The sequence below is a fragment of the Amphimedon queenslandica genome, unplaced genomic scaffold (assembly GCF_000090795.2).
Source record: "Amphimedon queenslandica unplaced genomic scaffold, v1.1 AMPQUscaffold_13465, whole genome shotgun sequence".
NCBI classification, from domain to species: Eukaryota; Metazoa; Porifera; class Demospongiae; order Haplosclerida; family Niphatidae; genus Amphimedon; species Amphimedon queenslandica.
Genome location: NW_003546299.1, coordinates 331,323 through 352,503, shown reverse-complemented (window position 1 = coordinate 352,503; position 21,181 = coordinate 331,323). Strand labels below are relative to the sequence as shown.

At 37.7% G+C, this 21,181-nt stretch overlaps 7 protein-coding genes across 8 annotated transcripts; 4 read left to right on the top strand and 3 right to left on the bottom strand.

Annotated features, from left to right (window-relative positions):
- Positions 1-67: 67 nt before the first annotated feature.
- Positions 68-4,709, bottom strand: LOC100640236 (splicing factor U2AF 50 kDa subunit-like). The gene is made up of 12 exons (XM_003385382.3): positions 4,549-4,709; positions 4,186-4,417; positions 4,054-4,128; positions 3,408-3,481; positions 3,195-3,352; positions 3,032-3,148; positions 2,860-2,971; positions 2,509-2,612; positions 1,435-1,557; positions 722-959; positions 539-642; positions 68-343 (listed from the first exon to the last, which is right to left on the bottom strand). Exons 1-12 carry the CDS (start codon positions 4,703-4,705, stop codon positions 203-205), a joined length of 1,635 nt encoding a protein of 544 aa, XP_003385430.2. The 5' UTR covers positions 4,706-4,709; the 3' UTR covers positions 68-202.
- Positions 4,710-6,819: 2,110 nt separating this feature from the next.
- LOC100634892 (probable tubulin polyglutamylase TTLL9) lies at positions 6,820-8,350 on the top strand. The gene has a single exon (XM_003385425.3). The coding sequence runs from the start codon at positions 6,928-6,930 to the stop codon at positions 8,317-8,319; it is 1,392 nt and encodes a 463-aa protein (XP_003385473.1). The 5' UTR covers positions 6,820-6,927; the 3' UTR covers positions 8,320-8,350.
- Positions 8,351-8,365: 15 nt separating this feature from the next.
- LOC100634769 (tRNA modification GTPase GTPBP3, mitochondrial-like) lies at positions 8,366-10,737 on the top strand. The gene is made up of 15 exons (XM_019994841.1): positions 8,366-8,500; positions 8,550-8,590; positions 8,636-8,756; positions 8,861-8,996; positions 9,037-9,142; positions 9,197-9,244; positions 9,299-9,371; positions 9,431-9,574; positions 9,621-9,717; positions 9,770-9,839; positions 9,881-10,017; positions 10,091-10,184; positions 10,236-10,327; positions 10,373-10,467; positions 10,509-10,737. The coding sequence occupies exons 1-15, from the start codon at positions 8,395-8,397 to the stop codon at positions 10,652-10,654; spliced, it is 1,506 nt and encodes a 501-aa protein (XP_019850400.1). The 5' UTR covers positions 8,366-8,394; the 3' UTR covers positions 10,655-10,737.
- On the bottom strand, positions 10,617-15,392 carry LOC100634643 (E3 ubiquitin-protein ligase TRAF7-like). Its single transcript, XM_019994831.1, has 25 exons — positions 15,270-15,392; positions 15,126-15,225; positions 14,994-15,073; positions 14,833-14,940; positions 14,605-14,700; positions 14,376-14,415; positions 14,273-14,325; positions 14,128-14,221; positions 14,018-14,051; positions 13,890-13,965; positions 13,763-13,821; positions 13,629-13,698; positions 13,419-13,566; positions 12,962-13,035; positions 12,873-12,915; positions 12,771-12,823; positions 12,647-12,715; positions 12,520-12,602; positions 12,295-12,454; positions 12,128-12,244; positions 11,895-12,014; positions 11,795-11,837; positions 11,577-11,665; positions 10,871-10,990; positions 10,617-10,792 (listed from the first exon to the last, which is right to left on the bottom strand). Exons 1-25 carry the CDS (start codon positions 15,357-15,359, stop codon positions 10,781-10,783), a joined length of 2,031 nt encoding a protein of 676 aa, XP_019850390.1. The 5' UTR covers positions 15,360-15,392; the 3' UTR covers positions 10,617-10,780.
- Positions 15,393-15,494: 102 nt separating this feature from the next.
- On the top strand, positions 15,495-19,021 carry LOC100634518 (polymerase delta-interacting protein 3-like). Its single transcript, XM_003385422.3, has 5 exons — positions 15,495-16,423; positions 17,869-18,069; positions 18,189-18,371; positions 18,421-18,550; positions 18,688-19,021. Exons 1-5 carry the CDS (start codon positions 15,830-15,832, stop codon positions 18,855-18,857), a joined length of 1,278 nt encoding a protein of 425 aa, XP_003385470.2. The 5' UTR covers positions 15,495-15,829; the 3' UTR covers positions 18,858-19,021.
- On the bottom strand, positions 18,982-19,526 carry LOC105312212 (uncharacterized). Its single transcript, XM_011404680.2, has 3 exons — positions 19,407-19,526; positions 19,278-19,348; positions 18,982-19,230 (listed from the first exon to the last, which is right to left on the bottom strand). The coding sequence occupies exons 1-3, from the start codon at positions 19,503-19,505 to the stop codon at positions 19,095-19,097; spliced, it is 306 nt and encodes a 101-aa protein (XP_011402982.1). The 5' UTR covers positions 19,506-19,526; the 3' UTR covers positions 18,982-19,094.
- Positions 19,527-19,545: 19 nt separating this feature from the next.
- Positions 19,546-21,170, top strand: LOC100640109 (zinc finger protein 330 homolog). 2 transcript variants are annotated; one of them, XM_003385381.3, is made up of 9 exons: positions 19,546-19,680; positions 19,750-19,769; positions 19,836-19,906; positions 19,953-20,032; positions 20,086-20,212; positions 20,282-20,386; positions 20,528-20,574; positions 20,630-20,747; positions 20,892-21,170. In XM_003385381.3, exons 1-9 carry the CDS (start codon positions 19,561-19,563, stop codon positions 21,089-21,091), a joined length of 888 nt encoding a protein of 295 aa, XP_003385429.1. In that variant the 5' UTR covers positions 19,546-19,560; the 3' UTR covers positions 21,092-21,170. The 2 variants fall into 2 exon arrangements, with proteins under 2 accessions (XP_003385429.1, XP_019850391.1); XM_019994832.1 differs by having other exon boundaries at positions 19,600-19,680; positions 19,825-19,906.
- The last annotated feature ends 11 nt before the right edge of the window (positions 21,171-21,181 follow it).

The following is a 21,181-nucleotide window of genomic DNA, read 5'->3' as shown; positions in this document are numbered from 1 at the left end:
ATAACACGTATTTTGCAAAACCAGCAAATTGCCATTAGACAAAGCAACAATTAGATCTATAACTTTAAGGAAGCGTCCGACTTTAGTGAACAATTTTATTAGACAAAACAATATTACAATAAAACATATGTACTGTAGTGTGTGCATGTTCCAGGCATAAAGCTACAAATGCTAATATTAGTATCCTACAAAACTATTCTCTTCATTGAGCAGCAAAGTTCTTCTGTCTGTACTTCTCAAGATCAAAGAAAGAAGTAACTACCACGCGATTCGCAAACTTGCGACCAGCAAGGGCCGTCTGAGCCCTCTGGCACTGATCAGTAGCAGCAAACTCAACAAATATCTAAAGAAAGAAAAGAAATGAGTGATATACACACGTATACTTGTACAGCAAAGTTTTAAGATTGCATGCATGCACAAACATACTCTATAACTACAAAAATTAGTTTATTTTAAATTCCCAGCCGAATTATGAATGGTCGTTGTTTTGATAAATAGAAAGGTGACTATTTTGTCAGTAGTTATACTATTAATATACCTTTCCTAGTCCTGGTACTAGCGTTCCTTCTACTGGTCTTGGAGCAGCTACACTCAACACTTGACCATAATTTGAACACTCCTCCCTCACGTCTTCCAATATACCTGAAACAAAAACAGACAAAAGATAACAACAGTGATAAAGATGATAAAACAAAATGATAACTAATCATTACTCTCATACCTTCATATTCGTCATCATCTCTAAGTTCTTCTTCAGTGGTCATGTTCATTAAACAGAGAACAGTGGTTGCAGTCTGAGCTGTACTGGGCATTTGAAGCCCAGGTATACTAATGGGCATCGCCATCGATGTAATGTCAGTCGAAATGTCATATTCTTCCATAACTTTAGCTCCAACACTTGCTCTCTGGACAACTAGCTTCTTGTCACCTAATGCCATGCCATTTAGTCCCTGGATTGCCTGAAGAAAGAGAAGAAAGTCGAAGCAAAAGCTGTCAATTGTATTGTTAAAAAAGCATTAATGTGTGGAATTAATTTTCACGCAGGCATAAATAAATTATTCCACTAAAAATAAATTCCAACAAAATGTAATATTAAAAAAAGAAATTTAAGGTTCCAAATATGCATACAGGGTTTCCACAAGATTTTGCTGTTTAGCTTTGCTCAGTAGAGCTTTGTAGAAAACCCTGATCTATGGTATTTTGTCAAAAATAGCTGGGAGAGAATTCTCTAATTTTATAATTATTCTTGATACATATACATGTTCTGATGTTGCATATCAAGTTTGAGCTGATTCCAATCAAATTTGGATTTTTAATGAATTTTTAAAGTTGCTCAAAAAGTACCTTGTGGGAAACCCCCTGTGCTATCTATCATAAAAATCTATCATAATGTTTAATCAAATCAATGATAAGTGTGTTGATTTATCGGCTCACCCCATCAGTGACGTCAGTATCCAAATACTCAAAGAAGCAGTAGCCTTTAGAGAACGAGGTCCCACTGTCCTTCACTAAATTAAAAGCTTTAAGATCACCGAAAGACGAGAGCAATTCCTTCACCTGAGGATTTAGAAGAAAGAAAAACAAGGAGACATAAATAAACTAGCAGTGGAGGAAAGTTATTTTACTTATTACACATAAACACGAGTGTTGAACAGACTCGTAATACAGGCCACACCACAACCCTATATACTAAAAGGCTGAAGGAAAAGAAGACAAACATAAAATGACATGCATCAGCTACTGTATGCGAGGCAACACTATCCCTCCATCTTTGAATATGTCGGGGTGACCTATAAATTTTGCTCATGCCTATAAATATAATAGTGAATGGTGTGAATGTTCGTGTGGGTTGGTCCTATGAGAGATTATAATCTAGAGGGAAATACTGGACTTGTTGTGCTACAGCTGTTTTTAAAGGAAAGAGGCATACACATACTACATACATGTACAAGTACATATACAGTGCATGCACTATAAAAGAGAAGAGAGAGTTAGCTTTTCTTATACAACACAGGCGCTAGAAAGCCTACAAAAAGACAACCATAACCTAAAATCTTTATTTGGTAGGTGCTAAAAGGAAAGGAATTGCTAAAGGAGAGAGACATGCACACATTACTCCTGAGAAAAAGAGAAGACAATAAATATCTTTTTAAAAAATGGATGCACAATCTTCGTACTCATGTACATGAGCTGCTTAAAGGGAAGAGGACAATTATATATATATATTTTATGCTGCAGGAGAAAAAAATATCTTCTGAAACTTCCAGGCACAGAGATAGAGAGCTAAGCTAAGACAAAAATAAAAATTATATGCTGAGAATTGAAGAGGAAAACACGAGAGGTATTTGGCAGACGGGAGCTGTGTTACACAGTTGTAGTAGTAGATGCATTTTCATTGTTTGCCCAAAGAGAAGGGAAGAGGAAAGAAGAAAAGAAACATGTTAATAAACAAAAAATGTTAAGCCAATCTATAAAACAGAGACTTGCTATATTCAATACATCATTAACCTGATCATCACTGAGATAAGTCGGTAGTCCACCACAGAAAACTTTATGAGGTCCATCAGGAACAACAGTTGATATAACACCAGGAACATGCTTGGGCATTATGTCTATAAACAAGAGAAAGGAACTATCAATTACAATAGCATATCTAAGAGCCCCTATACATCAAACATAATATCATAATAAGTATATTCATTCATTCATTCATCAATAGATTGTTTATTCAAGTAACTATTAATTTACTAAATAAGAGGTCTACTAATGTCTTAATTCCCTCACTCATTCATAATATCACATATGTATCATATTGGATTGGGAGTTGTGACCAGAAGTGCCTGTACAATGCATACTTACCAACTCCAGGTATTGGTGCATAGTCTTTAGGTCGTCTTATCTTCAGTGACTGTCCTTGCAATACTATACCATCAAACGCCATTGCATTAGTTGTCTCTTCTACTGAACGAAACTATGAGAGAGAGAGAGAGAGTTCATCACTACACTTAGTGAATGGTGGAGCACACAGTACCTCAATGAATGCAAAATTCTTGTCCATATTAATCTGAACCGCTAATACAGGTATACCAGGGGCAGAGCAGAGTTTAGCCTCCAACATCTTCTCATTAAAGAAATTAACCATCACCTCCTAACAGAGACACACTAAAGAGAGTATGAGGGGGGAAAAGGTGTACCTCTGCAATGCCAAACGGGATATTTCCAATGTATAGTCTCCTTGCTTGTCTTGTTAGTTGACTGGCAGCAGGTTGAGGAGGAGGAGGGATAGGTAGTGGAGTAGTGGCTTCACCAAGAGCAGGAGGTGGTATGCCAACAGTAGGGACTTGACCAGCAGCTATAAATGAATTATCATAAATTAAAGGAAGTCACAGAGTACGTGTATATTATACCTTGCATTGCTTTGAACTGGAGGGGAGATATATGTTCAAAACCTCTCGGAGGTATGTCCCACCATTGTGAGGGACTGAAAATAAGAAAAATAAATAAAATAAATAATTTATTAAGCACAGGCCTGGTCTCCCAAGGATTTTAGCATAGTGCCCAGCTTCTTGTCAGCAAAAAGTTGCTTAAAATCTGGTCTAAATACCCTGTATTGTAGTACAGGCAACAGGGTGCTTAGCCAAAAATCACCAGGAGAGAATTCTCCGTTTTCATCACATTTTTTGATGCATATACATGTTCTTATGTTGTGTAAAAAATTTGAAAGGATTCCGATCAAAATTAGATTTTTTATGAATTTTTTTAAGTTACTCAAAAATTGGGCCAAATACCCTGTACTATAGTACAGGGTCTCAGGCCAAATTTCGCCAAAAATGGCTAGGTGAGAATTTTCAATTTTTATAATTTTTTTTTGATACAGATACATGTTCTGATGTTGTATATCTAGTTTGAGCTGATTCTGATTAAACTTAGATTTTTCATGAATCTTAAAAGTTACTCTAAAACACTATACTAATATTACTATAAGGCTCAAGAAGCATCCTTTGTGGGTGAACCCTGAGTAAATATTTATTATTAGTTACTATTCTATCTCACTTTCTCCGTCGGCTTTTCTGCTTCCGGTCATCTCTATCTCTATCCCTGTCTCTGTCACGTGATCTTGATCTAGATCTAATAAAAAATAATTGATGATAATTTTAATTGAATGTATTTAAACCCACTAATTACCTTTTACTGCTCCTCCTCCTATCTTTGTCCCTCCTCTCTCTTGATGATCGTCTCCTCCTGTCTCTATCTCTATCCCTGTCCCTATCGCGTGATCGGCTTCTCGATCTTCGTCTTTCTCTTGATCGTGATCTGTGCCGACGACTGCTCTTGTGAGGAGAGCGAGATCGTCTCCTCGACTCTTTCTCTTCTCTTTCAGAGGGCGGAGGTGGAGGGGGTGAGGATGACTCTGCATCTATGATATAGTTTTGTGAAACCCCACCCACCAAGTTAATTAATTAGCATAATTATGTAAATTTATATACACAGCATGATATTATTACAATCATTAAGATTTGTCTTATTCCTATGGATGAAAAAAATTACTTGTAAATGACTCGTTATTGATTGGTGGCTTCACGTCCGCCAGGGCCAGCTGTGTGGGATAAAAGTACTGACTGTTTCCATTTTCTTCAGGCTCCATTTTTATGTTGTCCATTTTCGATTCTCCTCCATATGTCCACGTGTTGAAATCACGTGACATGAAAAGATTATATACGGTAATTACGTTACATAGCTATACATGGGCGGGGTCTGATGACTGTGCGAATGCGATCACGTGATCATTACGTGAGAGTATTTTGGGCGTAGCCCAGTTTATTAACACTCACTTGTCTCTTTCCTAGGGCCGGCCGCAAGCAACCCCTTTTCTCGCTTTCTCATTTCTACAAGAGCCAGTGAGTTAAAACCAGTGACATTGTTTGTCTTTGCACACGCGCCTTCATGTGTTTGTAATGCTCTGGAGGTTTTTTGTGATGCTGAGGGACGGCGAGTCCGTGGGACACTGCATTGTTCGACCTATTGTGTTTTTTGTATAGCCTAACACCCAATCAGTCCATTCTATGTATATTTAAGAGTAAAGTTGTTATATCTGTGTCAACTGATGAAGGAAGTTAAACTATAGACTATTTGTTTGATTCGTCAAGGTGTCACAATAAAGTGTCAATTCATTATTATTACAATTGTAATAATAACAATAATGGATATTGCAATTATCCCATCTTTCTTTTTCTCTTTCTCTCTCTTTCCCTTTTTCCTTTATAATGATACTAGTAATCGCTAAGAGTTGTCATCATGCCTGAAGTCGATCGATTGAGAAAAATGAACGACCAGATGAAGAGAGAATTAGGGATTGAGAGACAGAAAGTATCAGTTGTGGCAAACAGGTACATAGACACACAAACACACCTCACACCACTGGGTAGAGATACATTTTAGCATAGTATTTTGGGAGAGGTATGAAACTTAATGCAATTAGAAGTTTCGATAATATATTTATGGATGGCGTTAGTAACAAAGATGTGTCTCCGTAAACTACACTACATTCTTTTGACTAATGAGCCGTTGCTAATCATTACAGTGTTTCTTAGTGTAAATGTATTAAATCACATACATGCACAGGCATGCATGTACACATCCATATGATGTACACATGCATATGGAATTTGCATTTAGCTTGTTTTCTTATCCCTTCTCTCTCTCTCTCTCACACACACACACACACACTCTCTCTCTCCCCCCTCTCTCTCTGTAGCTTAAAAGAATATTGTATATCAGAAAGTGACCCGCTAGTGGACGGAGTTCCAAAAAGGGACAACCCCTTCATTAAGAAGTCGTCATGTACAATCTTATAAACAGGCGAATGTACCTGTAGCTCATTCCTCATCTTCTCGTCATTGTACGCATGCATACACACATGTATGTATTCCTCTCACTCTCTCTCTCTCATTGTCGTCCATTATAATGTAATTCTTAGCAAAAACAAACATATAATTATTACTATCTATTAATTATTGCTAATTGTAAGAATGACAGCTGGTAATAAATACTAATTTTACTTACAATGCTTATTTTTGTTTTCACAATAATTATATTTAATTTATGTGAATTAAGTTCAGCAGTCTTTATTTGGATTCTCTCAGTTCTTTATTATTAACTGTTTTTTGTCATAATAATAATAATAATAATAATAATAATAATAATAATAATAATGATTTTGATAATTTTTGAGTTGGGAGGTTAAACATTGCAAGTGGGTTGCAAACTGAGTTGTTATTTACTTTAAATTTGTAAATGACACAAGTTGTGTTTGTTGAAGTAATGAACTGGCTAGAGAATATGGTGCCTTCCCTTTGAACAATACAACATTACTATACGCTCAAGTATTACAAATGTAAACACACAGAAATGTCTATTATGACATTGTGAAAAGGCAGTACATGATTGGTCATTCATTGTAATGTTGTACAGTTATTGGTCACAGAGGGAAAATGGCAACCGAGTACTAGTCTGGCTGGGCATGACATCAGAGTGAATCTGTACAAGTTACGTGTTGGTGGTCTACAAATTAGTATTACTACTATACATAGTAATTATTGACTTTTGCAAAATAAATCCAATAGAATTAGTGATGATTCTGCTAATGGAACAACAACTGTATCAGTTACCCCCTTTATTAGAAATTGTCTACTAATAATGACCCTATCCGGTATCCAGGAAATATCCCACAATCACGACACTTTAACACTAGGTCAGTAATTGGAGAGCAAAATCTACTGTTGCATTTGCTTCCTACTGTTTGACCATAATTTTTATGTTTTGGTATTGCTTACTGATCTGACTACTGTACTGTTACGTGGCTACACCCACGCAATATAATTACAGTTATTACACCCTCATTGTCATGGTTACCATTCTAAAAACAAAATGGCCACCCAGAGGACAGTACAAGAAAGGAAAGACTCCATCACACAGAGCAGTCTCAAGACTGGAGGACCTGGAAAACACGACTCCTCTACCTTACCTCCAACTCGTGTTCCAAAAGGTACCACCAGCAAGCTCTCGGGTGGATCAGGAGTCGAAAAACCCATTCGCTTCAAATGTGCTCTCTCCAATACCATCCTAGATGTACTGAGGAGTCGTGGATGGCAGGAGATTAAAGATCCAGATGGGGACTGGGACTTTTACTGGTGTGAAGTGGGCTGGATGAGGGAACACTTTGATCATTGCTACCTAGAAGAAGGCCAGAGAGTGAATCACTTTAGGAATCATTACGAACTCACCCGGAAGAACCTCATGGCAAAGAACCTCAAGAGATTAAAAAAGTCTTTAGAAAAAGAGTCTAAGCTGGAAGCAATGAAGTGTGATTTTTTCCCAACGACTTTTGAGCTCCCGTCAGAGTACCACATCTTTGTGGAGGATTTTAAAAAGAAGCCTGGCACCATTTGGATCATGAAACCAGCAGGTAAAGCACAAGGAAAAGGAATCTTTCTCTTTCGTAAGCTAAAAGACATCACTGACTGGAAGAAAGAGGATTACTTTCATCGTGATGAAGACAAAGAGTCCAAAGAGCCTCCAGAGACCTATGTAGTCCAACGCTACATTGACAATCCTTACCTTATAGGTGGAAGAAAATTTGACATAAGAGTTTATGTCCTGGTCATGTCATATGCTCCTCTTAAAGTCTGGCTCTACAGGAGTGGATTTGCACGTTTTTCAAACACTCGTTTCTCACTTGACTCAATCTCTGACACATTTGTCCACTTGACTAACGTTGCGGTCCAAAAGAATGCTCCAGACTATGATCCAGAGAAAGGCTGCAAGTGGTCACTCCAGGAACTTAGGATGTACTTAACCGCAAAGCACGGGACAGAAATTGTGCAGAACCTTTTCCAGCAGTTTGATGACATCTTTATAAAGAGCCTTCAGAGCGTACAGAAGATAATAATCAATGACAAACACTGCATTGAGCTGTATGGCTTTGATTTGATGATAGATAACAACATGAAACCGTGGATACTTGAGGTAAATGCTTCACCTAGTCTAACTGCAAGCAGCCCAACTGATTATGAGCTCAAATTTGGTCTACTGGAAGATGTACTGCATGTTACTGACCTTGAGAATCGTCTCACTGGTGAAGAGAAAAGAATCGGAGGATTTGATCTAATTTGGAACGACGGGCCAATTGCATCTGATGAGATAGCTCTGCATTGTGGCCAACCAGTGACTTACTCAACAAACAGTTTTTTAGGATGCTATAATGACAGAGAGGACCAGTTGAAATATTTGTTTAAAGTGTCAATATTAGACAGAAAATAAAAAATTCATTCATTATTCATTTTAGAAATAATTTTTTGTTGGAAGGGAGGGGCTGGGGGAGGGTAACAAAGCAACATGGCAACACGTGGGTTGGTCAGACTTTTTACAAGAACTTTATTTGATATGAGCTCTAGCAGTGGGGACACAGTGTTTGCATTATCATCAGGACAGGGGAAATGTGGTGAGGAGTTTATAAGACTGAGATCTTCATGGTTTTTCCTTCTCCACAGGAGTAGCTGTAATCAGAGTATCAGGACCAAGAGCATCAGATGTAACAACAATGGCTATACAATAGGCCTTCATCTTCCTTTAACAGGTTATTCTTAATTTGGGACAGTTCAAAAGCCTCCCTAAGCCAAGAGCAGCAACATTACGAAGATTACGTGATCCTTTGTCAGGTGACATTATTGATCATGGTCTCTCTATTTGGTTTCCAGGTACCTGGGTATTACACATAAAGTACAAGGCATATAGAATAATATGTTTAGTATAAGACATGTAGTCAAAATTCGATATACTAGTGTTATGCTTGCATTCTTAGGTCCCAATAGTTTTACTGGTGAAGATTGTGTAGAGTTTCATGTCCATGGTGGTAAAGCTGTCATATCTTCCGTATTGAACTCTCTCTCTTCATTACCTGGTCTCAAGCATGCTGAACCAGGAGACTTCACTAAAAGGTGTCTATGCCTTCATTATTTATTTAATATTCCTTTGCAGAGCTTTATTGAATGGAAAACTTGATCTGACTGAAGTGGAAGGTCTTTCTGATTTGATACATGCAGAGACAGAGGCTCAGAGAAAGCAAGCTCTGAGACAAATGAAGGTATAGCACTACTATAATTACACGTACTTGCATCATTCTGTACTTATTATGTAGGGGGATCTAAGTAAGCTCTACAATGGTTGGAGTGAATCATTATTAAAAGTATCAGTTCTATATTATCAAGTAATATGACATACAGTTCTAACTTTATTATAGTCCCTTGCTAATGTTGAAGCTATTATTGATTTTGGTGAAGATGAGAACATTGAAGAAGGGCTATTGGAACAAGGTGATGAACCACTTTAAAAAGAAATGAATAGCTCCTCTTAATGTATTATAAACATACAGTCTGCAGACAAATCGAAGAGCTGTCAAAAGAAATACAATCTCACTTGCAAGATGGTAGAAGAGGTGAAAGACTCCGCTCTGGGATTCAAGTCACAATTATAGGAGCACCCAATGCTGGCAAGAGCAGCTTACTGAACATATTGTGTAAGAAAATTGGCAAGTTATTTTATAGTAACAACAAATCGAGTAGGCCAGCGCCCAGCTGCTATAGTGTCCCCATATGCTGGGACTACAAGAGACGTGATTGAGTCATCTTTGGATATATCTGGATATCCAGTTGTGATAAGGTAATGATGGGAGAGAAAGAGAGATCTTTTAAAGAGCACCTTTTGTTTAAAGTGACACTGCTGGACTAAGGCAAGTCAGTGATCCTGTGGAAAAGGAAGGGATCAAACGAGCCGTTGAAAGGCAATTATAAAACAAAAATCCAATAAATGATATTATCCTGGTACTCATTGCAGAGTTGAGAGTGCGGATTTGAACATTCTAATAGTTGATAGTTCTCTGTGCAAAGACAACCTCTCAACACTCCAATGTCCAGAGCCAGAAGTACTGAAAAAGTTGTGCAGCATGAACCCAAGTGTAAGGTAATACATAAGATAGTGAAATACAAGGATAGTGATTAATTTGAGTTGTATGAGAATTCGTTTTAATTCATAGTGAAGAGAGGGTCCTTGAGAGACTGAATCACAACAACACATTAATTGTTATGAACAAGACCGATCTGCTTCCATCATCTCACACTATAGCTCCAGTTAGACTCAGTACAAAAAATGCCTTTTTTAGTAAAAATACTTTCTTGTAGGATAATAGTAATTTAATCTGTTGGGTCTCATGCACGACTAGAAAAGGAATTGAAAATTTCTTGGACGTCTTAAAGAATCGGTTGCAGATGTTGTAAGCTATTCATAATATTAAAGGAGCATTTAATTTCTTGATTAGAGGGGGCGATCCATTAGCTGATAGCCCTCATCTGACACAACAAAGGCACAGGCATCACTTACAAGACTGCAGCTGCTCAATTCAAAGATTCCTTGGTAATACAAAAAGAGAAAATTCAAAATTAATCACTTTGTAGATTGCGTTAAAAAAGGTGAAAGCGATATCGTAGTAGCTGCTGAAGAACTGAGATCAGCTCTGAAAGAGATAGGAAGAATAACTGGAAAGACTGATGTTGAGGAGATTCTAGATGTCATTTTTAAAGACTTCTGTATTGGAAAATAAATTAAATAATAATAATAATAAAATTCACACAAATTGTAATAAAAAAATAATTGCAATTTCTTCATCCTTGATGCTCCATAAAACGATTGGTAAAGGTTAATAAAAATGTAATCTTTGGTGGTTCGTTTACTGCCATACCTTGAGAAAAAATACATGCATCAGTTTACATTCCTATTCTCTCAGCCTCATACTCATACTCTCATTCCCATTCCTTACTTTAATAGTTGAATCTACAGACCCTGAGAACAGCCTGCCTCTTGCCATAGCAAGACAAGTGACACTACTCTCGTGTCTTATTAATGTCTGAGAGCATGTCAAATGTTCCATATTCCACACCTTAATAGAGAAGGAACATAAAGTAGGATAGAGAAAGAAATAGTTGTGTGCGTAGGCAGAATTTCCCATGGGATTTTGGCATAGCGCTCATTCAGCTTCTTGTCAGTGGATTGTCAAGTTGCTCAAAAATTGGGCCAAAGACCTAATACTATAGTACAGGGAATTTTGGCAAAAATTGCAAGGAGAGAATTCTCCATTTTAATAATTTTTCCTGATACATATACACGTTCTGATGTTGTATACTTAGTTTGAGCTGATTCCGATCAAATTTGGATTTTTTATGAATTCTTAAAGTTGCTCCAAAATCAGGCCAAAGTCCCTGTACTATAGTACAGGGGTGGGGCCAAATTTTACCAAAAATGGCTAGGTGAGAATTTTCCATTTTTATAATTTTTTCTGATACATATACATGTTCTTATGTTGTATATCTAGTTTGAGCTGATTCCAATTAAATTTGGATTTTTTACGAATTTTTAAAGTTGCTCCAAATGCCACGTACTTGCAGTGCTTGCCAGCCTATTAAGCATGCTGTTAGTTCACTTAGCGCATGCATTGCGGAGCACCCTGTGTATAAGTGTGTTCTTACTCTTAAAGTTTTATCATAAGCGGCACTGAAGAGTTTAGTCTGGCCAGGAGTCTCAATAGCATGTAATGCATAGACTATACCAAAATGACCTATAAAAGAGAATGTGTTAGCTATTGGTTACTGTCATTATTATGGTATTTTGTCAAAAAATTGGTAGAACAAAATTCTCCATAAATTAAACCAAAGTCATCCTTCATTAGACAGTGTTTCATCCTTACCTGTTAACTGACCAACAGACTCTAGTGTCTCAATGTTCCATACCTATAATATACATGGGTGATACATACATGTAATGTTGTACAATCTCTGGTTTCATACATTGATCTTATTCTCGTACGTCCCACATGCTACATAGTTAGCAGTGACTAATAGTGAATAGACACTCCCTCCAAGACACTCCAATACTCTAATGCACTCTAATGACATCAAGTCCCATATCTGTAGCAAAAGAAAAAACAAATAATCACTATAACTAGATTCTAATGCTCTTGTTACTAAAAACAGATACGATATGGTAGCTAAATATAGCTGCAAATGCAGTGGCGCCTCACTTTCACGGCTTGATATGAGCCAGAGTAAAGATACACGTCTGAGACAACGAGGGATCTGACCCAGTGGTTCTGGGCTGGTAGCTCCTTTATCATTGTGTTATTAGCAGTGTCCCATACCTTTGGTAAGGAGGAAAGGTGAAAGAGAAGGAGGAAAGGGAGGGACTCACTTTAATACTTTTAAGTGATCCACTGAACAGCCTATCGTTACTGGTGGTCAGGGTGCAGACTGGGTTCTCATGAGCAGCTATTGTGCTGATGACCTGAAACTTCTCAATATCCCATTTCTTAATGCTTTGATCTGCAGACCCACTGTACATGTAATTATCCCTGCACAAGTAAAAGAATTGACCATTTGCTTAAAAATTGTAAAAGTTCGATATTTTCATCATTACCCGAATTGCCTGAGGGCTAGTACAATCCCATCGTGACCTGTGAGAGTTTTTATACACTTGAACCCAATGGCAGCATCCCATACCTACTGATGATCACATGACTGTCACGTGACAATAAAGGATTCACTTTTATGGTATTATCAGAAGAGCCACTGAACAAAAGGTCATTAATCACACAGAGTGCCCAGACAGGACCCTAAAAGAGGAGAAGGGAGGAATCAGAGGGACAGCAATTAAAAGAAACAGCTTACACTGTGACCAACAAATGTCCCTTTACATTTGAATATATGTTGAAGGTCCATAGCTAAGAGAGAGAGAAAAGAGAGTGAGTGAGCAAAGATACAATTACTTACTTCCAGCTACTCCGAGTTGGACTTGGACGTGCTGTAACTCATTCTAAGAAAAGAAAATGAACGAGAGTTTGAGGAGATAAATCACTTGCCATCACAAAATCGACTGCATTCCGTGCATCGGATACATCTTTGGACAGCTTCACCTGTCTCTCATCAAGTTGCTCTGTGAATTTAAACATATAAAAATGAATTTAAAAATTATGTCAACAATGAAAATAGATTAAACATCCCCTAAAATAACAAATCGCAGTGTTCCCACAGGATTTCGACATAGCGCTTAGCTTCTTGTCAGTAAATTTAATAAAATACCCCATACGGCCAAATTTGGCCAAAATTAAAAAGGAGAAAATTTTCCATTTTTATAATTTTTTCTGATACATACACATGTACTTATGTTTCGAATTTGAGCTGATTCCAATCAAATTTTAATTTTGAAAGGAATTTTAAAGACACTACATACTATAAGGCTTGTCAGTTCAAGAAGCATGCTTTGTGGGAAACCCAGACATAATTACTGTATTATTATCATTGAAAGTATGTGTATACCTATCTTTCCTACTGCCCCTTTCTCCAAATGATCAATTTTGTCTGAGAGACCTGCTAGCATCGACCTTAGGAAACTAATCTCATCATCTTTCTGTTTAATCTCCGCTTGCAGCTGTGATATACTGTCTTCTGTTCTTGCTAGATAGCCCTGTGTGAGAGTGTGTGTGTATTGAACATACACACATACATGTATTATGTGTAGCTCTGTACTTTTAGTCCTTCAAATTTACATATCTCTAAATGGTGGGCCATCTCTTCCTTAGTCCCCTCAAAAGGACAACTAGAGAAGAAAGAACAAGACACACAGCATGACTATTATTTTTATTGTTTGGTATTCCTCCTACTTGAAGCGATGGTGGGGGCAGCGAACATGTCTACAAGACCTTAAGTGATCATTTAAATCCTACAAGATGGCATGATCAACAAAGAAAGGAGTCATGAATGAAATGTTTATTATAATATGGTTCCTACCCTTTTCAGTATTGGAGGGCATAATGAGCTATTGGGACATTTGACAGGAGCATAGTCACACTCCTTCTCATGTTCACTGTCAAAAAATAATAATTAAATCAATTAATTTATTAAATTGTGTGGCTTACTCTCTATTGGCAAGTTTCAAAATCATCGGACAGCCTAGAAATTTTCAAAAATTAAGTATAAAAATGAAGCATAAAAAATTAAGTTCTCTCCCTCCCTCTCTCTCTCCTACCTAGTGGATCTGGTTCGTATTGCCAGGGTTTTTCCTGGCTCTGCTTGCATCCAAACCGGCAATGAATGTGAAGCTCACCGACTTGCTCTGCTACCTACAAACCAAATGATGACCAGCTGGAGGAGCTGTGAGCTAATGAACTAACCGCTAGATTCTTAACTACCATTGATAGTACTATATTATCAATGGGACAGACTTCTGTAGTGACAGAAAAGAGAAATAGCAACTTAAAAAGATAAAGGACTAACCTTCCCGGCCAGATCTTAGACACGGTGAACAAAACGTATGCTAGAATAAGAACAATTATAATACACACATACATACCTGCATACATGAAAGCACAAAAATAATGAGTATTTTAACTTAAGTATTTTTAAAATTTTCTGAGTCAAATTTTGTTCATTTTCAACAAATTTAGTAAAAATAGACTTTTTAGGCTCATTCTGATTACAAATTATTTTATAAGCTTTGACTTACCCCACAAGTAGCGATGTAAGGATCCCTGAAGACTCCACCACAAAGAGGGCATAAGAGACGCTCGTGTTTATCAGACTCTGCAAGAACAATGATCTCCTTATGAGAAGAGAAAGAAAGAGAATCAGTAGAAAGAAAAAAGGGGAGGATGAAAAAAGGGAAGGGATTACAAGATAAGGGATAAATGATATTATAAAAGGGAGAGGAGAAAGAAAAGAAAGGGAGGGTCACTTTGAAATCCTCCTCTGGATTGCTCTGATTGGTCATAGGTGATATAAGACCACGAGATGAGGGCATGGAGCCTTGCCGAAGGAGTGAGCCAGAATAGTTAGTCGGTGTCTATAAAATACAAGTAAAGTTGATGTATTTTTTATTTTAAAGTAAATTATTACCGAACAACTGTCCCTGCTATCGATGCCAGGGACAATCAAAATGTCTGAAGCTACAGAATGACGCCCTTTGGAGGCATTGTCTGTTAACATAGGAGAGAGTGACATTATGTTATTAATGAATTATTGCCTAACATGATGGAGGTGGGCCTAGAGGTGGCCATTCTTCGTTATTGAATGAACTGCTTCTAATTGGTCTGGAGGATATTGGCGAAGAACCGCTCAGTATAGGATTCTGAGAGATATTTTATGGGATTTAAATGAAGGGTATGGTCTAACCATTGTATTAGTGAAACTGTAGGTCCTCTGGTGCTGTGTACCCTTCTCTATTTTCATTCTTTGCTGCTGCTCCCTGGTTGTTGTGTACATTTTACTTGGGTACCTAATTATGAAAAAGTGAATACATACGGTTTTTTAACATAAAATTATTTCTTGCTATGCGAATATTTAGAATCCAATCTAGCTCTTCTCATTAATATTCATTAGATCTGCAGATCTGGGGCGGTATTCAGACGTCATAATTGCGTTCATACAATCCAAACATCGTGCTCAAAAAGAAAGAGGAGCCTTGTCACTTGCCTTGCAATCCTTTCATAGTCTCCCCGGCAGCTTTACATACGTACATTGGACCACCAAACTATAGTCTTCATTACTGTCTTAAAAGGAGAAGAGGGAAAGCTCCGGACACGCCCCGCTACACACGCACAGCATAGAAGCGATCAGTCTTCCAGCGAACGTGAGTCTTTGTCGTTGAAATAGTCTACTATTTGTTGCAAAAAAGAATACCCGAAATCAAGTTTTGGTGAATCGTCATAAAACCTAAATCAAAATAAAGTAAAATGGCATCTAATTTTGACAAACCATTGGACGAGCTGGTTAATAATCGTGGCCGTGCTGGTTTCCGTGGGAGAGGGCGTGGCTTTAGAGGAACTGGACGTGGAGCCTCTGGCGGATTTAATTCAAAAAGAGGCGGAGCCAATTTCCATGATCGGAACTTTGGAGCTAAAGTTGGAAAAACGGAACAAAATGGATTCTCGAGAAGTGATGGAGGAGGAAAAGGCGGAGTCAATGACCTCAGAGACGTTATTATATCAAAGACAAAACCCAGTGTGACCGACCTCCGTTTAAAACTACCACCAAAACAGCTTTCAAAAGCAAAGGGAGGAGGAGGAGGAGGATCAAGGCTATCAATAGGTAGCAGTACTAATAGCAAGCTAGGAAGTGGAGGGAGGACAAGCAAGCAGCAGATAAAATCTTCAAAGACATACCCCTCAATGTCTGACCATCAGTTGCTGTTCCAAAAGCAGCGACCTACAAGAAGTACCAGAAGTTTGAAGGAACAGTCTCCACCGTCTGGCCGTCGTCTACCAACATCATCCGAGGCAAAGAAGATAACAGTAACCGTCCAAGGACTGAGCAAGACCACGAGCGAGGTAAGGGGTCTATCACTGATTTCCTGTTCAGGCTCTGCTCATTTTCACCACCTCATGTCCCCGTGGCAATCCTGCGGCTTGTAAGGTGGCATGTGAATTCAATTTTTGATGTTTCAAAAATCGAATTTTTGACAGATGAACGTATGGAGGCATACGTACATACATGTACTGCAAGAGAAATGATTTACATTTGAGCTCTTAGCACAACGAGTACAAGTAGCATTAAATGATAAAAGTTAGAGCTTGTGGGCTGAGACTGACACATGTACATGTAAGAGAAAATTTAAAAGTACATGTAATTGGCTTAAAAGAATGTAGTAATTGTAAATGAGCCTTTACATGTAATTGTTACAAGCTTTTTAATCTTGTGATGTTGCAATGAGCTTGCATTTTTGATACTTGCATAATGGCTGGCAGCTGTATGGAGAGGAGAACTGTGATTAACTTGAGGAATGTTGTGTAATGATACAAAGATCCTGAAGATTAAACCACCATTGTTTCGTATCGAAATTGAATTATTCACAAAGATAAACCATCCTTTCATATAATACCAAATTATAAGAAGATAAAATCATTATCGTTTCAAATTATACACAAAGATAAAACCATCATTTCACATACACGTATCGTATCAAATTAAACAAGGAGGTAAAACAATCGTTTTATGTCGTATCGAATCAGATAAAACCATTGAATTATATAAGGATCTTAAAGATAAAGTATCGTTTGCCGTTAACTTGATAAAAAATGGATCAAGACTCACAGAAGTTGAGTATCTTTCGTTTGTCTCCTGTGCTGAAGACCCTGCACAAAATTTGTAAAGAAAAAATTCGATCAATACAAAAGTAAAGGCACCCGCCATATTCATTGAACTTTACGCTTCGTATCAGGACCTTTATCACTCATTAAACTACAGGAACCTCACTCTAATTGGATCATGCTATCGATATTTTATCTACAGTGCAACCACACATTTCCTTATACGAATGGCCTTCAGTACAAATCTACAGTTTCCTGATATTATTAATCTACAATACGCTGGGACGTAAACCTCGTAGTCATGATGTGGTTAACCGTTGATCAATTGTTCATTAACAGAGCTTGTATGGTCATAATGAGATGCTCATGACCTTCATTCCATGCAATGTCATTCACAATCGAATCTTCAACTGACTGCCGGCCAATGAGCATAGTGTAATAATAATAACCTTTCAACTGTCTAACAATATTAGCGATTTAGCATATAACTCTTGATAATTATTGTACAAATCAAAAAGCATTCTTGATTTGTAGTTGTAAAGGATTTTTAGTAAAATTAAGCTTTTAACATAAACTGCAGTCAATGAATCTGAAGAAGTTGACAATGGTACTCATTATTGAACTACAGTGTATCTTCTCTCCCTCATCCTGTTTTGCTGCTCTCTCTCTCTCTCTCCCTCTCTTAGATGTATCGTAAAGAGGAGAGACTTGCTACTGCCATAACACGACAGAAAGAAATACGCCAGCACAGCTTCATGAAGAGCAGGGAAGAGTTCCTTGCGTCTGCCATCACTTCAGCTCTTGGAGGAGGAGGAGGAGGGGCTGGAGTAGCCCCTCAAGTTCACAGTGTGATAAGGAGCCAGCCGTCACAGCAGCAATATTCAAGGGTATGACTTGTTTGTATTTCATTTCAAAATAATGCTAATACATGTACATGTATGTGTAATTATGACTCTTATTTGGTCCTACATCATGTTATATCTCCATCTTTTTGTTTTATCTATAGCATCGCTCAACCTCTCCCAATGACTATCATCAGTTTGATTCCCGTGGGTACGAGCCACGTCCTCACTCATTTGTTCCCCCTCCTCCTCCCCCCAGACAGCAGCAGCAGCAGCGTGGACTCACTACAGTTACTACTCTTGTTATTTCTAATCTTAATGACACTGTCTCACGTAATGATGTTTCCGTAAGCCAAATAAAAGTCTATTGATCCTTTGATGATTGTGTATCCATAGGAGCTTTGTTCAGCTGTTGGGCCAGTAGAGACAGTCAATATGATAGCACCTGGTGTGGCTGAAGTCACTTATCGTTATAAAGACGATGCACTGGAAGCTTTTAAGAAATATAACCAGCGAAACCTTGATGGTGAGTATACATTTATTTTTAAAACTATTAAACTATTATAGCCCATGTTTTTAAAAATTTTCTCAGAGAATTTTATTATGCATGTTGCGATTAGAATTTTTAATTGGTTCTTTTGTAATTTTATTTTTATTTCTAAGGTATGCCTATGGTCTGTCGCCTTCAGTCTGGTGCCGGTAGTGGCCGTCCTCGTAGCTCCATTAACATGAGCATTGGTGGATATGCTAGTCGAATGATGGACTCTTATCAATCAGAGGCCCACCCCTCCATGTTCAATAGTGGAGGAGCTGGAATGGATGGTTTCTATTAACACGAATGAATCGTTAAGGACTCCATGACTTTAATTAAATAAATGTCACACGTGTACATACACTCTCATGCACTCTGCATATTATCTACTCTCATTTATTGGTACAATGTGAACTGTTTGTTGGTTGTTGTTAAGGACTTAGGATTCTAAGCTAAGTCTAAGAATTTTCTTGATAAAATTATAATATACATGCAACAGGTGTCAGTTCTAAATACATTAAAACAATACTACTGAAGACTATGTCGTTTGATGAGGAACTGGGAGAGCATTTTTGGTACCAGAATGAGTCTGAGAAGGAACTGCTTTTGTAGTCTCTGTGTTGATTGTCGACAGAGTTTCACTCTCATAACCTTGAAGTCTTTTCTCAAGAAACCTTAAAACATAAACGGTGTTGTATAGATCATTGATTTACTTAATCACTTTTTGTCCTTTTCTGCCTCCGATATCATTTTTCTTATTTTGGTTAGCTTCTGTCGAAGTGTCTCATTCGTCTGGATGAAGGTAGATAATCTATGTTGACATGCATACATTTTTATAAAATAGAAAAACCTCTTCCAGACTGTCACATTTTCTCTTTAAAACTTCATATTTCTTTTCAGCCAATGATTCAGAGACAGATTCCGTGGAGGCCTCTGTGTTGGAAGACATGTTAAATGGGCGTGTCTATGGGTGGAGTTTGAACAGAAATTATTAACAATTTAACATGCCTAAGAAAAAGACAGGAGCAAGAAAAAAGGCTGACAAGCAAAAGGAGAGACAGAAAGAGATAAAGAGTTGTTCTGAGGCGAAGAGTTTGGTCCAGCACCCTTGCAATAAACTTATGGTAAAGCAAAGAGAATGTATATATAACTATTATTATTAATATTTTTAATGATTTATAATTTTAAAATAGGAATGTGACAAATGTCAGAGGTAAATGAAGATTGTGATGATCATTTAATATCATTTAACAATGTATTGACTATAGCATCATTACAGGAGACAGAAAAATAGAGCCTTTTGCTATTTTTGCCACTCGCTCCAGAAACTTCCTTTATGCTGTCACTGCGGTAATTTAGCTTTTTTCGTTCCATATTTTCATTCAATTATTTATAGATAAGACTAAGTGCATGGCAAAGGGAGGGGATTGTGTTGTAAAGCATCATGGACTGTATGTCACTGGATTAAGCTTAGTGGTAAAACTCTCTTCTATCTTTTATATCTCTTGTCTTCATTTCTTTTCTTCCAGGGTGCTATATGTGATTTCTGTGAGGCATGGGTCTGCCACAGTAGAAGATGTCTCCAGACTCATGCTTGCTCTTGTCCACTAGCCGATGCTGCTTGTATTGAATGTAACAGGACAGTCTGGGAACACGGTGAGAGAGAGAGAGAGCACTGTACTAATGGTATTGTATAATGGTACTTATGGTTTCTTACTATAATAGGTGGGCGTGTGTTCAAGTGTCCTTATTGTGAAGGGTTCCTGTGTGAAGATGATCAATTTGAACATCAGGCCAGCTGTCAGAAACTAGACTCTGAGACACTTAAATGTATGTGTACAAAATTATTTATTATAGATAATCTTCTCTCTCTCTCTCTCCCCCTCTCTCTCTCCCTCCCTCCATCCCTCCCTCCCTCCCTCCCTCTCTCTCTCCCTCCCTCTCTCTCTCTCTCTCTCTCTCTCTCTTTAGGTGCCTCATGCAATAAGCTGGGTCAGCATTCTTGTCTAAGGTGTAAGGTAAGAAAAGTCCATGTACATTATGTCACATGTGATTTTCTTCTGGTACATGTAGATATGTTTCTGTGATACACATGTGAAAAGGAAAGGTATTAAGTATGTAGTAGGAGAGGCCTTCCCTTGTCCAAAGTGTGGATTCACTACAAAGGAAACAAAAGCTCTTAGCATGTCTAGTAAGCTTATTAACATCTCTTTATGCTGTTGTATTAGCACTCCACTCCAGAACTCTTAAATTACTTTAATGCTAATGATATTTTTAATGCATTGTGTAGTAGCACTGCATGATCATTACATTGCTTTGGTTTTCAATTGTGTAGCTCGAACTGTAAAGTTTGGTAGACAGAGATATAACGATGATGAGTATGATGAGTATGGTGATGAGACAGTAGGTGCTACTGGAGGAGGATACCATTACAATTATGAGTACAATGGCGGTGACGATGATGATGATGACGATGACGATGATGATGAAGAGTGGGAAGAAGAAGAGGGGGAAGAAGAAGAGCAAGAGCAATAGTCAATATGAATAATTTATAATTAATTTTATTTTTTATTGATATTAATGACACGGAGATTTACGGAGTTTCGTGCAAGGTGAACATACACC